The 15,416-nt window shown below is 58.5% G+C and overlaps 1 protein-coding gene across 1 annotated transcript; it reads left to right on the top strand.

Annotated features, from left to right (window-relative positions):
* Positions 1-251: 251 nt before the first annotated feature.
* Positions 252-14,095, top strand: SDS (serine dehydratase). Its single transcript, XM_047827755.1, has 9 exons — positions 252-256; positions 6,059-6,243; positions 9,353-9,507; positions 9,840-9,879; positions 10,122-10,261; positions 10,367-10,458; positions 10,696-10,923; positions 12,673-12,797; positions 13,437-14,095. Exons 3-9 carry the CDS (start codon positions 9,355-9,357, stop codon positions 13,643-13,645), a joined length of 987 nt encoding a protein of 328 aa, XP_047683711.1. The 5' UTR covers positions 252-256; positions 6,059-6,243; positions 9,353-9,354; the 3' UTR covers positions 13,646-14,095.
* Positions 14,096-15,416: the final 1,321 nt, after the last annotated feature.

The raw sequence follows: 15,416 nt of genomic DNA, 5'->3' as shown, positions 1-15,416 counted from the left end.
GGAACTGGGGACGAGGGAGGAGAGGGGTGAGGAGACGGGGGCCGTAATGAAACCGGGGATGGAAATGTCCCGTCACCTGCACTGTCCAATGTGTTAGCCCCTCATCACCACCTACGGCTGCTGCCCGCGTGAGATGTGTCTGCACAACTCGGGAGCTGAACCGTTAAGTCTTGTTCGATCTTCATTAAACCTAAATACTGCGAGCGGCCACCGGCGACTGGATTGGGCAGCAAAATTCTGAAGACTCTAAGAGACAGTGCGGACCCAACATGAGACATATCACTGTCACCAGGAAAGCAAGGAGCATCAGGAAATCCTTAGGCTTTGCGTAACGATGCCCTCGCCCCAAGCCAGACAGATTTGAGTGGCCCGCAGACAGAAAGACAACGACCCAACAGGGACGTAAGTCCCCAAAACAAACACTCGGTCCGTGTGGCATACGGATGGACGCAACTTTTTTTTTTTTTTTCAGATGGACACAACTTTTAAAAATCCCACACCTGGGGTGCCTGGGTGGCTCAGTTGGTGAGCGCCCAGCTCTTGACTTCGGCTCAGGTCATGATCCCAGGGTCATGGGATCGAGCCCGGTGTCAGGCCCCGCACTGGGCACGGAGCCTGCCTAAGATTTTCTCTCTCCCTCTCCCATTCGCTCTCTGACTCTCCAAAAAAAAAAAAAAAAAAAACACCCGGAAAAAAGAGGGAACTTTACACGAAGACACCTGACAAAGACCAGTTCAACCGGGCAGTGAAGGTTAGTATCAGCAGTGATCAGTCACGTTGGTACTTGACATGGCTTTCTCATGATGCGAGAATGCTGAGGACTGCGTCACCTCCACGGTCTTCCTCCCCGGATCTCCAAACCCCATCCTACTCATGAGAACAAAACAAAACACAACACAAAATCCACGGCCGGTACTATTTGAAACTGCCAAGGGCATGGAAAGCAAGGAAAAGTCTGGGGAATGTCACAGCCAAGAGGGACTTAAGGAGACAAGGACAAAACATAGCGCGTGCCCCTGGATGGGACTGCAGGGCAAAGGAAGGATGTTACGGAAGAACCAGGAGGTCTGAATAGAGCACAGATTTCAGGGAGTAACAGGGTATCGATATCAGATCAATAATTGGTTTTTTTAATTTTTTTTAACATTTTTATTTATGAGACAGAGAGAGACAGAGCATGAACAGGGGAGGGTCAGAGAGAGGGAGACACAGAATCCGAAGCAGGCTCCAGGCTCCGAGCTGTCAGCCCGGAGCCCGATGCGGGGCTCGAACTCACGGACCGCGAGATCATGACTCGAGCCGAAGTCGGACGCCCAGCCGACTGAGCCCCCCACGCGCCCGTCCTGGATCCGTGACTGTGACACATGGACCACAGTAATGTAAGTCGTTAATAACAGGGGACCCTGGAAGCTGGGTATCCGGGAAGTCCCTGCACTATCTACGCAGTTTTAGAGTTCCTTTTCGGTCCATCTAAACCTGTTCTAAAATTAAAAAAGGGGCTTTTCCAAGTCCCTACCCCCAGACCTACAAAAGTAGCGGGAAATAAACAATACCCCTTACAAGCAGATTCTGTGCAGAAAGCTTCTCCTCCGAGAGGGCTTACATAATGGGGCTGCTTCTGTCACAGAAGCCCTGTGTTTCACAGCGAAGCCAGAAACAGGCCCAACCCTGGGACAGAGCTGTCGAGAAGCTAGCGGATGACAGAGAAAAAGCTGGAAAAGAGATCGGTTGCAAGCCTCAGAGAAAGAAGGGGCAGTGAACGGGAGCTATCCGGGATCATCGGCACAGTTTTTCCTTTCTGCCGGTTATTTGTCTGCATGGCCGGGAAAATGCATGCGGTGAGGCGTGTGTGAGGGAGGAATAATCTTTTGAGCTTATGAACTTATCACTCCCTCCCCCTTACTTCCCTCCCCGGGGAGGAGAGAGAGACAGAGACAAAGACACATGGAGAAAGCAAGCAAGGGAAGGAGAGTCCTGATTGACGGCATCAGCTGATGTCCGTGGTGTCACCACTCCCTCCGTGGACAGTTGCAAGCTACCAAAGCTTGGCTCACGAATGTCCCGCAAAGTTGAGAGTTGGAAGGAACCTACTCCCCTGTTCCACTGCTGGGGGAGGCGGAGGGGGGGGGGGCGTCCTACAAGCAGGGGGTGCTCTTTGCCTCTGGGAAAGGAGGGAACAACAAAATAAGAGAGAGGGTTTGTGGCAGTGGCCACAACTCGGGGAAGACACCTTGAGTTTCCAAGCATTCTCTGGAACAGTTGCCACGGGCCCCAGACTATAGGACAAGGACCCACGTGGCTGGGAAGGAGGAAGGGCCCCCAGGCGAGCTGGGGTCAGGGGGCAGACAGCTGAGAACCACCCGGCACCCCACCTTGTACCGCCTTGGCCCCTGAATCTCCCTGCCGTCTCTGGTGAGCAGGAGAAACCCCTCACTGCCTCCTGCTAATTATCTGCATGAAATAAATAAAAATTAGCCTCGGGGCGCCTGGGTGGCTCCGTCGGTTAAGCGTCCGACTTGGGCCCAGGTCATGATCTCACGGTTCGTGGGTTCAAGCCCCGCGTCGGGCTCTGTGCTGACAGCTCAGAGCCTGGAGCCTGCTTCGGATTCTGTGTCTCCCTCTCTCTCTGCCCCTCCCCCACTCACACTCTGTCTCTGTCTCTCTCTCTCTCAAAAATAAATAAAATAAACATTAAAAAAAATAATTAAAAAATTAATCAGGGTTAGGGGAAAATAAAGAAGTCTCCATTTGTTGCACATGGAGTGTGTGGTCCGAGATTTAATCCTGCTGCAAATATCTTGATTCTTCTATGAACTTTGGACAAAATCCCTCAGAGGCCATCTGGACCTAGCCAACTCCACCCATCACATGTTGATTGATGGGTGATGATAAGCCCAAGGGGGAGGCCCAGTGTGGCCCTGGGGTCCTGACCTTGGCCGTGGCCAGTTTTAGCCATAAAGGCCCACCAAGAGACTGATGTCACATTTTCGGATGACGCAAAGCCGGGAGGCGTCCCTACAGACGGCTCTGTCCAATGACCGAAGGAGGGGTCACAAAGTCTCAATCGAATCAAATGATGGACCGAAGCCAGGCGAATGAACATGAAGGGGACTGAATGCCAAGCCCCACAGGAGAAATCACAGAGGTTAAGTGCATCACGTCCAAAACAAGATAGGCCTTATCTGATTGGGTTAATTTCACCAAGAAAAAAAAAATCGTTTAACTTCTCTGGAGGTCGATTGGGAAGCAGTTGGATACAGAACAACAGCTTTTTAGATAAAGCACATGTCACCCAGGTGGGATTAATTCATTTCTCCTGGTCATATTAATAGAAGTAGAGAAGGTAGAATGAGGGAGGTATGGGTCTCATTCCATATTACCCTTACGCAGGTTTCCTTAACCTTGGCACTACTGATATTTGGGGCCAGATAACCCTTTGTGTTTCTTTGGTGGGGGGCTGTCCTGTGCCCGACAGGATGTTGAGCGGATAGAGGATAGAGAGGGGAATCCAGCAGGGAAGGGGTCCGTACAAACCTGCCCTAAGGCTGCTTATGAGCTCCCAGGGAGAGACTCCAGGGGCCGCCAGGCTGCAGAATCCCAAAGAGGCACTAACCCACGACTGGCTGGGGAGGGAACATGAACGAGGAAGGGAGATTCAGGGCCAGGGGCCCAGCAAGTGTGGGAAGGTCCTGGATTACGATAATGAGATCGAAGACGATCAGAACGGCAGCTACCATTTTCGGATCCCTTACTCTGTGCCCGGCCCTAGGCTGCAATACCCAGACCCGGGAGGTATCATCGTCCCCATTTCTGGGGGCAAGAAACTGAGGCTCAGGGAAGTTAAGCGACTTCTCTGAGGTCACACCCGGGGGTCAGTTTCAACCCAGGTCTGACGGGCTCGGGAGCCAGAGACCTTAACCAATCAGCAGACTCCAGGGCCGGAGGCTCCAGCCAGGGCGGGCACACAGAGAGGGGAGCTGCCCGTTCCTCTCTGAGCTGTGAAAACAATCGTCAGAACCCCCGCCTCCCGCGGCCAAGGACACGCTGATTTGGCCATCCACGGGGACACTTCTGGAAAAGGTGTGATGTAATGGAAGCAGCAGGCCCAGGAGAGGGAGGCAGCTTGCCCAAGGTTCCCCAGCCAGACTCCCATCCCTCCTCCCGGGACGGGGACTGCGCTGCCCCCTGGCCTTCCGACGTTGGATAGATCCAGGCCTCAGTTTGCCCATCTGCTAAATGGGAGAGGGTGGGTTGCACTTTCTGCCCCTACTTCTGAAGCCCTTTCAAAGGAGGACTAGATGGAAGAGAAGAGCCCTTGTTCCCCATCACCCAGAGCTAAGAACTCAAACGCCTTCCTGGGTACCAGAAAATAAGGATGACCATCACCTCTCAAGGGTCCACCACTCGCCAAACACTATCCTTATAACTTTACGCCAGTTCGGTTTCAATCCTCGTAACAAATCTACAAAGCGGACACTATTATCAGTTAAAAAAAAAAAAAAAAAAACAACTGAGGCACAGAGAGGTTAAGTAACTCGTCCAAGGTCACACAGCAAGTCGATGACCAAAGTTGGACTTGAACCTGGGCCCGTCAGCAAAGTGACTCACTTGCTGTATGAAAGCTGCCACACCTCGGGATGGGAGAGTCACAGGCCGGAACTGATCCCCCTGAGCTCTGCACAGGGACAGCTGCCCCTCCTCCCCCAAGACCTTCCAGGGAGGGGGCACAGGGGAGCAAGTGGTGGGTGTCCACAACAGGGGTACACGTGTGGCCTTTGTTCCTCTTTCGGGCGCTCACACGGTTGGCTGTCTTAACGGGGTGGTTTTCAAATCACAGCAGTGACACATCCTTGCTGAAGCCAACGAAACGACGGGCAGAAGTCTCAGGAAAGACAGACTCGACTTGCCCCACCCCTGGCAGCCCCCGGCCGCCCTCCCCCACCCCCCCAGTCCTGCGTCTGCCGAGAACTCCGACTTCCTGAGCCTGTCTGCTCACCTGTGACAGGGGGCTCAACATGCCCACTCGCCTGGCGGTTCCAGAGTTAAGCGAGGCCCCACACGGCCCCACTCGGAACGGGATCGGCCGCAGGCAGCGGCTTGGGCGTCGTGAGTGCCGGCTGTATACGCTCAGATGCACACAGGGAGGCTGTGCCTACCGCGTGGGAGCTTCGCGATGCCCACGCGTCTTCAGTCCTGCTGCACCCCGTGAGAGGGACGGCTGGGCGGGCTGTCTGTGCCCTCGAGGCCCTCCGTCTCATCGCTATTCTCGTCCTGGCCAGCGGGACAAGAGGGCTTTGTTGAAGGGGCCGGAAAAGGCGAGCCGGACGTGTGTGCGCGCAGCACCCCTGGGGGCTTACGGACCCCTGCCCACGGCCAGAGACAGACAGACAGGAGGCTCGGCACGGGGCAGGGAGTGAGCAGGTCCACACGTTATTGGGTCATCTAATCCGCGGAGGGAGGTTCCATTTTCACCACCACCCCCACCCCCCCCCCCCCCCCCATCTTCCGGATGAGCAGAGGGAGGCTCCAGGAGGCAAACGGACAAACGGACCTGCCTGGGGCAACACAGCGAGTAAACTGGCAGAGCCAGGACTTGAACCCCGACCCCCAGGGTGGTCCCCAGAAGGCCATCTGCCCCTTTGAGATGAAAGCGTCACTGAGAGCGCCAGAGGAAGGCAACGGAGACCTGTGCTCACACTGCAGCCCACTGGGGTCCGGGGTCGGCTCATCTCTGTCACCACGTGGGTCTCCGCTTCCCTTGTGGTCCAATGAGGGTAGTGACAGTACCCACTTTCCCCTGGGGGCCCACTAGGTGCCAAGCACCTGCTAGTGACTAAGTGCACCGTCTCACGCCATCCTCCCGCAGGCCCTGGGGGAGGGTGGGGGTGGGGAAGGGAGGTGGCCACCGAGGACAGAGACCCGAGGAAGGGACGGAGCCGCAGGCAGGACAAGCCCGGCCAGCTTCCCCCTCCCCTCCCGGAAGCCCCCGGGCCAGCGGCCAGGGGCGGGGCCTGGCGGGGGGCGGGGCCAGCCCCGGGGCTCCATTGGCTGCCGGGAGGCGCCCGGGGAATAAAGCCTGGGACCGAAGGCCCAGACCGGTAGTCCCTGGGACAAATCAGGAGACCCTCTACCTGCCCCGCTACCCTCCATCTGTCCGAGGCCCATCTACCCAGTCCATCCATCTAGATCACCTCCTGGCCGTCCCTTCCCGGCTTGCTCGCTCTGAACAGCCGCCTTGGCCAGGTAAGTACCCCTCCTCAGCCCCACCCCAGACTGGAGTGCCTGTCGCCCAGCGAGGGGGCAGGTTCCAGGCCAAGGAGAGGAGGTAGAGTCCGTGGAGCGTAAAAACCCATGCTCTGAAGCCAGACCGGCTGCGCTGGCATCTAGCTCTGGGCCTCAGTGGTCTCTTCTCTAAAATGGGGGTCATGACGGACCCTTCCTCATCAGGCAGTGGGAAGGGTGAGATAGTGCACTCAAAATGAGAGTTCGTTTTTATTGAGCTCTTGCTATGAGAGGGGTAGTGACTTCTTCTTCTCCTTCTTCTTAATGTTTATTTTTGAGAGACGGAATGTGAGTGGATTAGTGGCAGAGAGAGAGGGAGACACAGAATCCGAAGCGGGGTCCAGGCTCTGAGCTGTCAGCACAGCCGCAGGGCTTGAACCCACGAACTGGGAGATCATGACCTGAGCCGAAGTCGTGATGCTCAGCCGACTGAGCCGCCCAGGCGCCCCGAGGGGGAGTGACTTCTGAGCGAGAGGGGACACATAGACAGCAGCTTCCAGCCCCCTCCCTCCTCCATGTTTGGCACCCCCCACCCAGGATGTTGGAGGCTGGAGGGAGCAGTGCCCATAGGGGGTCCCTGCCCCTCATCTGAAGGCATCCGTGGTGCAACCAGACCCAGGTGGGGGCAGAGGCTTCCCAAATCCGCCCGAAAGCAGTCTTGGGGGTATGCCCCCCACTGCCAACCCGGAGAGCTCCCTGAGGCCAGAGATTGGCGACACGCACACGGGGTCCCGTCAGCCAGAAGGGGGGGTGCCGTGGTTTCAGGAATAACCTCCAGGAGGGTAATAATCAAATAGATATGGGGACGCTTCTGTAATGGGGTGCATCTAGTCTCCAGCTTTTGTTCAGGAGACCTAGGGGAGAAGTGGTATCCGTTCAGGGCCTCCCGCTCCCAGGCCCTGGATGTTAGTTAATTCACACAGACATCAGTTGTCCGTATGTGGGGGAGCTAAGGCTGGGGAGGTGCTCAGGAACCCCATCCCTCGCTTTTCTTCTGAGCCAGGCATATATGGCCCTCTCTGGGAGCCAGAGGCCTGAGCTGGAGGCCGTGGCCAGAGCGGGCTGCACCGGGTGGGTCACTGGAAATGGGGCAGGGGTGGGTGGGGAGAGGCAACCAGCCTTGTGTGGGACGGAGAAGGACATGGGGAGGGCCAGACAGGCTCCCCACGCAACCACCCGCTGATCAGTTCTGGCTCAGCCCGAGTTGGGGAGACTCCAGGAGGAGAAGGGACGTGTGTGGTGGCCAGACTCTGGGCCACTTCAGCTTCTCGATCACCCAGAGCCCGTGCAGAAGGGGAGCCCTGAGCCGCGCCCACAGCCTGCAGCCCGGGTGCTAGACTGTCTCATCCAGTCCTGCCTCCCCCACTAACTAGCTGTGTGGCCTTGGGCAAGTCACATTAATATTCCGGTCCCTGTTGCTGTGTGACCAACCGCCCCAAGGTCAACAGCGTTCATCGTATTGTTGTCTGTCATGGCCCTGGGGCTTATCGGGGCAGTTCGCACTGGGGTCTCTCAGATGGCTGCAGGGTGACATCTCAAGGTCACCCCGCCATGTCTGGCCATCAGCTGTCAGGTAGGGCACCTACGTGTGGCCTCTGCATGCGGCCTGGGCTTACTCCCATCCTGGCAGCTGGGTTTCGAGAGGGGAGCTGCCGCAGAGAGACGGCCAGGCGGAGGCTGTGTCCCCTTCTGTGACTTAGCCTGGGGAGCAGGGCTGCACTGGAGCCAGCAGATTGTGCCGTCTCTTCCCAGCTCCACAGGCAATGACGTCATGTTGGTAGCTCGAGAGTGGCCTTGGAGAAGGTTACGTACAGAACAGAAGTGCGCCCGCTACAAATCGGGGCTTTGTCTTGGGAGAGTCCATTGTTGAACATTTACAAGCACACCACCGCTTGGAAATCGCATCGTGTCTTTTCCAACTGCGGCCACAGACCACCCCCCTCCTCCACAGAGCCCGCCTCTCACTGAGAAAAGCATCTGTGTCCCATCATGAAGGGATGGGAAGGGCTTGCAGGGGCCATCCATCCTGGGAAACACAATCCGAGCCTTTGTCCTCAAAGGAATAAGTGAATTGATGTTGGTAAAGCTTAGGGGCGCCCGGATGGCTCAGTCGGTTAAGCGTCTGACTCTTGATTTTGGCTCAGGTCACGATCTCACCGCTCATGAGACTGAGCCCCGCATCGGGCTCTGTGCTGACAGCCCAGAGCCTGCTCGGGATTCTCTCTCTCCTTCTCTCTCTCTGCCCCTCTCCTGCTCATGTTCTCTCTCTCTCTCAAAATAAATAGGTAAACTTAAACTATATATATCTGTCGAGTTTAAAATAGTGCCTGGCACATGGTAATCGCTTCATAAGCAATTAATAAACAATATAGTAATTATTATAAAATAATAATAATAATAATAAAAAGCTTTCCCTAGTTGGGTACAGGGCTTTCCAAAGGTTAGTATAAAAAAATACACGTGTTTAAATAAAGAGGCAATACCTCTTCGTAGCAAAATAGTTAACTAGCACGAAAGGGGAGGCCGAGTGCCCGCTCTCCCCAGAGAGCGTTTCTCACCCTAGCGAGTTTCTTGTGTGTTTCCTGCGATGTTCTATGCCCGCAGAAGCCTATGGATTGTGTGTGTGTGTGTGTGCGCGCGCGCGCGCGTGTCCCCATGTCCTCGCACAGACTATACATACCCGCCGTCCTGCCCCTTCTTTAGCACAGAACCGTCTCGCAGCTCGCTCTGCATCCGCCCCTGCGAAACCATCTGAGTCACGCCCCTTGACAGGTGCCAGGTCCCAATGCTATTTCTGAGTTCACAGCTTCCCAGCACAGTGTGCCCTGGGGGGGGGGGCTTCTCCCCCGTTTTACAGACGAGGCAGCTGGAGCTGAGGGGGCATCGCTCGTCTGATGTCACCTGGTGAGTAGGTGGCTCAGTTGAGATGGGAATCCAGGCGTCCGGGATGCTTCTCATGTGGGCGTTTCCCTCGGCCTCGTGGGAGGGGAGGGCAGGGCCCGCTGGCAGGTGCACCGAGGGCCCCGGGGCCGGCTCTCCCGACCATCTGGGTTTCCTTCCCGCCTCCCAGCAATGACGTCTGGAGAGCCCCTGCACGTGCGGACCCCCGTCCGTGACAGCATGTCCCTGTCCAAAGTGGCGGGCACCAGCGTCTATCTCAAGATGGACAGCGTCCAACCTTCAGGCTCCTTCAAGATCCGGGGCATCGGACATCTCTGCAGGATGGTACGGAATGGGCTCCGCGTCGTCTGAGGGAGGGGGGCAGGCCCTCTCTCCTCGACAGGGCGAGGCCAGAGCTGTGTGAAGTCCCACGACGCATCCGCGGTTAGCACTCCCCACAAAGAGGCGGTGCCCGCCCGGGAGGGTCTGCCCGTGGACTCGTCCCAGAGCCGTCATTTGCTTGCCTTTCCCCCGCACCCTTCCCTGAGCCAGGCCCTTTGGGGAGGGGCGATGTCCACGGAGAGGCAAGGGCAATACGAAGTCCTACTCCCTGGGGGAGGGGAGAGCCCAGGGAAAGCCTGGGACGTGGGCCTGACCCTCCCCCCTTGTCTCCACAGTGGGCTGAGCAAGGCTGTGAACATTTCGTCTGCTCCTCGGGTCAGTGGCGGCGTGCCTCCTCCTGTGTGTCCCAGGGCCGGGCGCTCTACCTCTCTGGGCCCTGGTTTCCCCAGTGATGAGCCATTACAAACACCTGCGGCAGCCCCCGTTCAGAATTCCAGGGGGGGAGGCGGGAAGTCACTCGTAGCGGGGGGTGTTCGGAGCCCCGAGGCTGGGAACGACAGTCCCAGCTGGGCTCCCAGGCCATCCTTCACTGACACTCTCCACCCCATCCCCGGCAGCGGGCAACGCAGGCATGGCAGCCGCCTATGCCGCCAGGAAGCTGGGCATCCCTGCCACCATCGTTGTGCCCAGCACCACACCTGCCCTCACCATCGAGCGGCTCAAGAATGAGGGCGCCGTGGTCAAGGTGGTGGGTGAGGTGAGCACCAACCCGGGGGCAGGGACCACGGGGGGGGGGCACCTGGTGGCAGGGCAGGGTCCCCCCAGCCCCTCACCCTCTCCAACCTCCCCTGTGGTCTTGCAGATGTTGGATGAGGCCTTTGAGCTGGCCAAGGCCCTGGCAAAGAACAACCCAGGCTGGGTCTACATTCCTCCCTTTGACGACCCCCTCATCTGGTATGTGGAGCCCCAAGGCACCCGGTGCAGGGGGCAACAGAGGGCTCTCGTGGGCAGGTGACTGATGCGGGCAGCCGGAAACCGGGTGGAGGTGGGGAGGAGGCGACTGGCCCAAAGCCCGTCAGCCGCCTGGGTTGAGGACGAGCCGTCTCCAGGATCACCCCCAGCCCCCGTGGGGTCTCCAGGGAGCCCAGCCCTGACCCGCCCCCCCCCCACCCCCGGTCCCTAACTCTCCAGGGAAGGCCACACTTCCATCGTGGAAGAACTGAAGGAGACGCTGAGTGCAAAGCCGGGGGCCATCGCGCTGTCGGTGGGTGGCGGGGGCCTGCTGTGCGGAGTGGTCCAGGGGCTGCAGAAGGTGGGCTGGGGGGACGTGCCCGTCATCGCCATGGAGACCGCCGGAGCCCACAGCTTCCACGCCGCCACCACCGCGGGCAAGCTCGTCTCCCTGCCCCAGGTTACCAGGTGAGCAGCGGGGCCCCCTCCGGCGGATGTTCAGCAGGCCTTGGGAAGCCCACCTCGGTGCCCGCTGCGAGGCAGAGCCCCGCTACCCGTCCCATTTTACAGACGAGGAAACTGAGGCTTTCCACTTGCCCAGAGTCACACGGCCAGAGAGTGGGTCCGCTGGGACCGAGCCCAGGTCTGTGTGACTCTGTAGGATGAACGTCACATTTCCTCACGTGAAGAGTTCACTGTTAACCACTGACCGAGGCCCCTGCCACAGGGTTTTACGCCCCTCGTTAATCTGCCAACCATTTTCTGAGCCCCTAACAGGTGCAAGCATTGCTGATCCCGGGGACAGGGTGGTGAACAAACACAGCCCCTGCTCCTAAGGAGTTCATATTCCAGCCCCGAACCTTTGACAGATGGTGTGTAATTAGGGTTAGGTTTGGCACGTTACACAGGAGGCCCAAGTAACAGTGACTTAAACAAGATGGAGCTTTACTTCCTCTCTATAAAGTGAAAAAAATGTCTAGAGGTACACAGTCTCGGGGCAGGGAGCTCCCTGAAGCCAGGGGTCCAGGTTCCTCGAGTTTGTTCTCCATCATCCTCATCATGTAGCCTTACGGCCCAAAAGGGCTGCCTAAGTGCCAGCTGTCACACCCACGGTCCATCTGGCCAGAAAGAGCCATGCCCCCTGCCTTTAAAGACACAGTACTTCCACTGACCTGTCACTGGCCAGCATTTAGTCACATGGCCACAACTACTGCAGGGGAGGCTGGGAAATGTCTTCCTATCGGGTCTCCACGTGTGCAGCTAGAAGAGATACTGGGTAGACAGGTCCCTACCTCGGATAGGGAAGACTGAGTCCAGGTGAGACCTCCTTGTGGATTCCTGAGCCTGGTACCCAGCAGCCACCATGTTGGCCTCTGATCCTGCGCCGTAGGCATTGAAATAATGGCGGAGTGCCTACCACGAGTCACGTGCCAGGGCTCAGGGCTCAGGTGGTCCAGGCTGCAGGTGCTCATGGGAGACGTGAGCTGGGAATAAAGCCGACGATGACTCCAGGGAGGGCGGGGAGAAAGACAAGGCACCGATTACGCGTGCAGGTCCCAGGGTTATGTGGATCCTGCTCCGGGTGCCCACACCACCACTCCCTGAACACATAACCGTGGGCCAGTGACCCGCGTGCTCTCTGCCTGGGTTTCCTCTTCCACGGAATCGAACCAGTGGAACGGCAAACACAGCCGTGAGGATTTAAAAATGCACATAAAACGGGTGGTACCTCATACTCCCTCGAGAAGTCTGTCTCTGCTATGTCTGTTTACGGGGGAGGACCGACCGTTCGAGAGTTCCGTCCGGAGACACAGGCACTGGAGTCCCTGGGGGACTCCTTGGAGGAGGTGGCCTTAATCCTGAGCCTTGAAGGACAGGGCGGGACTGGGACGGGCAGAGTGGTGCCCAGCTGAGGGAGGGTCGAGCAGGTGGCGTCTTTTCAGGGAACCGCAAGGGGGCTTTTCTGTCCGCGTGGATCAGGATAGGCTATTTACCCCACTCACGCCTCCGCGTCTTATGAGGAGACCTCACGCTGGCGGGGAGCCTCTGGGGCCTTTCAGAGGGCATGCCCCGCGCCCCTGCCCGTGGACCCCACTTCCCTCCTCCCTCTCAAATCCATTTTTCTCTTTCTATCCCTCCTCGTCCCGATCTCTGCCGCCTTCCTCCCTCCTGTTTTCCCCCCGTTCCGGCCCTCTTCTCCATCGCCACCTCTCCCAGCGTGGCCAAGGCCCTGTGCGTGAAGACCGTGGGGGCTCAGGCCCTGAAGCTGTTTCAGGAACACCCCATTTTCTCTGAGGTGATCTCGGACCAGGAGGCTGTGGCCGCCATTGAGAAGTTTGTGGGTATGTGCCAAGTCCTTCCAAGCCCTGCTGGCTCAGGGACTAACTGGTGTCCTAACAGATCCCATTCACGACAAATTTTCCTCACAGTTCTGTCTCCCACCCCTTGCTTGAACTTCCCGTTAATGAAAGATAATACAAGGCAGCAGTATAACTAGAAAGGCCTAAGCCACAAGTGAAGAGGACTGATAACCATGATAGCAGGGAGCTTCCTGGTAGCCAGGGTGAAAAAGGAAAGCCAACCCCAGGGTTGGCTTCAGAAGTGGGTCTGTGATGCGGTTGGACTCTTTCTGGGTTCAGCCTAGGACAGGGACCGCACACACACACACACACACACACACATGAAAGGGAGCGCTTAATCCTCCTGTACCAGCCGTCAGTTTGGCTAATCAACCATGGCGGTCTTGCTCAAGCGAGGGCCCAAGCCTTCTCAACACAGTGCTCGGGCAGTTAACATGCATCGGTGGGAGCGCTCCGGGTGAAACCTAGCCCTGCCTCAGGGCTCCGAAGGTCAACTAGGATAGCGATGGGAGGTTTGGTGCCCAGACTCCTAGCCCCGAGTCTTTCCCAGGGACCCAACAGTCAGTCCCCTTGCCCCCCACGGAAGCCAGGCCCCACCCTCATCACCCCCTCCTCTGGCAGATGACGAGAAGATCCTGGTGGAGCCCGCCTGCGGGGCGGCCCTGGCCGCCGTGTACAGCCGCGTGGTTCAGAAGCTTCAAGCGGAGGGGAAGCTCCGTGCCCCGCTGTCCTCCCTCGTGGTCATCGTCTGTGGCGGCAGCAACATCAGTCTGGGCCAGCTGCGGGCCCTCAAGGAACAGCTGGGCATGAAGAACGGGCTGCCCGAGTGAGGGCCTTTCTCCGTGGCCGGCCTCCCCTACCCGGGGCGGGGGTGGGGGGTAGGTACCCCCGGGGGAGCTGGAGTTTTATCCAGCGTCTCACTGTAAATATTATTCTTGCGTCTGCCGGTGAGCCTGCGGCCCCGACCGGCGGTTCCTTCGGTTCCTTCTGGGCCGAGGGGCCGAAGCCCCAAGGTGGGGGACGGGTCGGCCGCCAGCGAGGCTGGATCTGAACCTCTCCGGCGTCTCGGCGCGACTATCCTGGCCACCCCTGCTAGGCGACGGCTGCCCGCGTGTCCCCTACCAGGTCCCCAGGGCGGGGTGGGCCCCCTCCCTGGAGGGGGCCATGGTCGGGGCCAGGGGCCAGAAATGAGAACCAGCTGCCCTCCCCCCCCCCAAGCCCCGCCCAGCCCCGCCCTCAGGCGTTTTTCTAATTGCAGACTTTTTCGTTGAAAAAGAAAACAATATATTTATGGACTGAAGGTCCTTTGGGCTCCTCCTCCATCGCAGTCGGCCTCCCTCCCCTCCCCCGCCCCACCCGCCCCGCTCACGGCCCCGGCTCTCAACAGCGAGCTCCCTGCACCCTCACCCCTGTAACCTCGGGGCCCCGAGGACACGGAAGCCAGGACCCTGCGCGCAGCTGGGCTCGCGCGCCCGGAGACAGCGAGCAGGAAGCAAGGAAGGGCGCTGAACCAGAGCTGGGGCAGGGGCTGCCTCCACTGGAGGCGGAACCAGCCGGAGAGGCGGACGAGGCCAGGAGCCGAATGACTTAGCACAGAACCGCTGGGAGCAGAGCAGCGAGCCCCCTACCGGTGGGGGTGGGCAAAGCTACACCGACTGGACACCCATCTTCGGGGTAGGGGAAGGGGCGGACTTGAAGAGAAGGTCACTCAAACCACGACACCCGTCTTCCGAGGAAAGCGTGGGCAGAAGCCAGCGAACGAAAACAGACCGAGGAAGGCCTGCCAGGGCTCCCCGAGGTCCGAGAGGGGCACCCACGCTGCTCACGGGCATCCCTGCGCCTCCGGCAGCAGCCTCAGGCAATTCATTGAATCCCCAAGGTCAGGGTGAAGCTTGAGACCCCCCGGAGCCCCTCAGGACACGATGCGGCTCCCTCCGCAGAGTCCCACCCAGCCGAGCAAACAGCAGGGGCTGTGAGATTCAGGGGAGAGTGGGGACCCCACCCCAAGCCCGCCCGGGACACAGGCCCATCCCCCGATTTCCAGCCAGGAAGGGCACACATGTATCTTACAGGGGACGGAATACCAAGGAAGGGCTGGAAGGAACAGCATACCAGCAGCCCCCGGGCCCCACAATTCTTCCCCGGGAGCCAGACTGCGACTAAAATAGCGCTCAGTTTAAGAAAACCTGCCCAGAACACTGGATTGCTTCCAGCCTCCACTGTCCCGCCTGTGTGGGCACAAAGCCCCCAAAAGAGGCGGGGCAGACCCCTCCGCCCACTACAAGAGCTGAGGCGCTGAGGGCTGGGGTCGACCAGCCGGCTAAGGTCAGACGGTGACAGGCTCGGTTTCGTCTTGTGTAGTACCCCACAGTGGAACTTGGGAAAGTCTTGTTGGCTCAGAAGGCCCCAGGACAGGACCCAGAACAAAGTAGGTGCTCAATGAACATCTGGATGGATGGATGGATGGATGGATCTATGGATGGGTGGCTGGCTGGCTGGGTAGGTGGGTAGATACAGATAGGAGGGTTGGCAAATGAATAAATGGATAGGTGGATAGACAGAAGAATGGACAAGAGAATGCAAGAGTGGATGGTCTAGAAC

This window comes from Prionailurus viverrinus, chromosome D3 (genome assembly GCF_022837055.1).
Source record: "Prionailurus viverrinus isolate Anna chromosome D3, UM_Priviv_1.0, whole genome shotgun sequence".
NCBI classification, from domain to species: Eukaryota; Metazoa; Chordata; class Mammalia; order Carnivora; family Felidae; genus Prionailurus; species Prionailurus viverrinus.
Note: the sequence above shows the minus strand (reverse complement) of the source record. Positions and strands in the feature narration are given on the sequence as shown.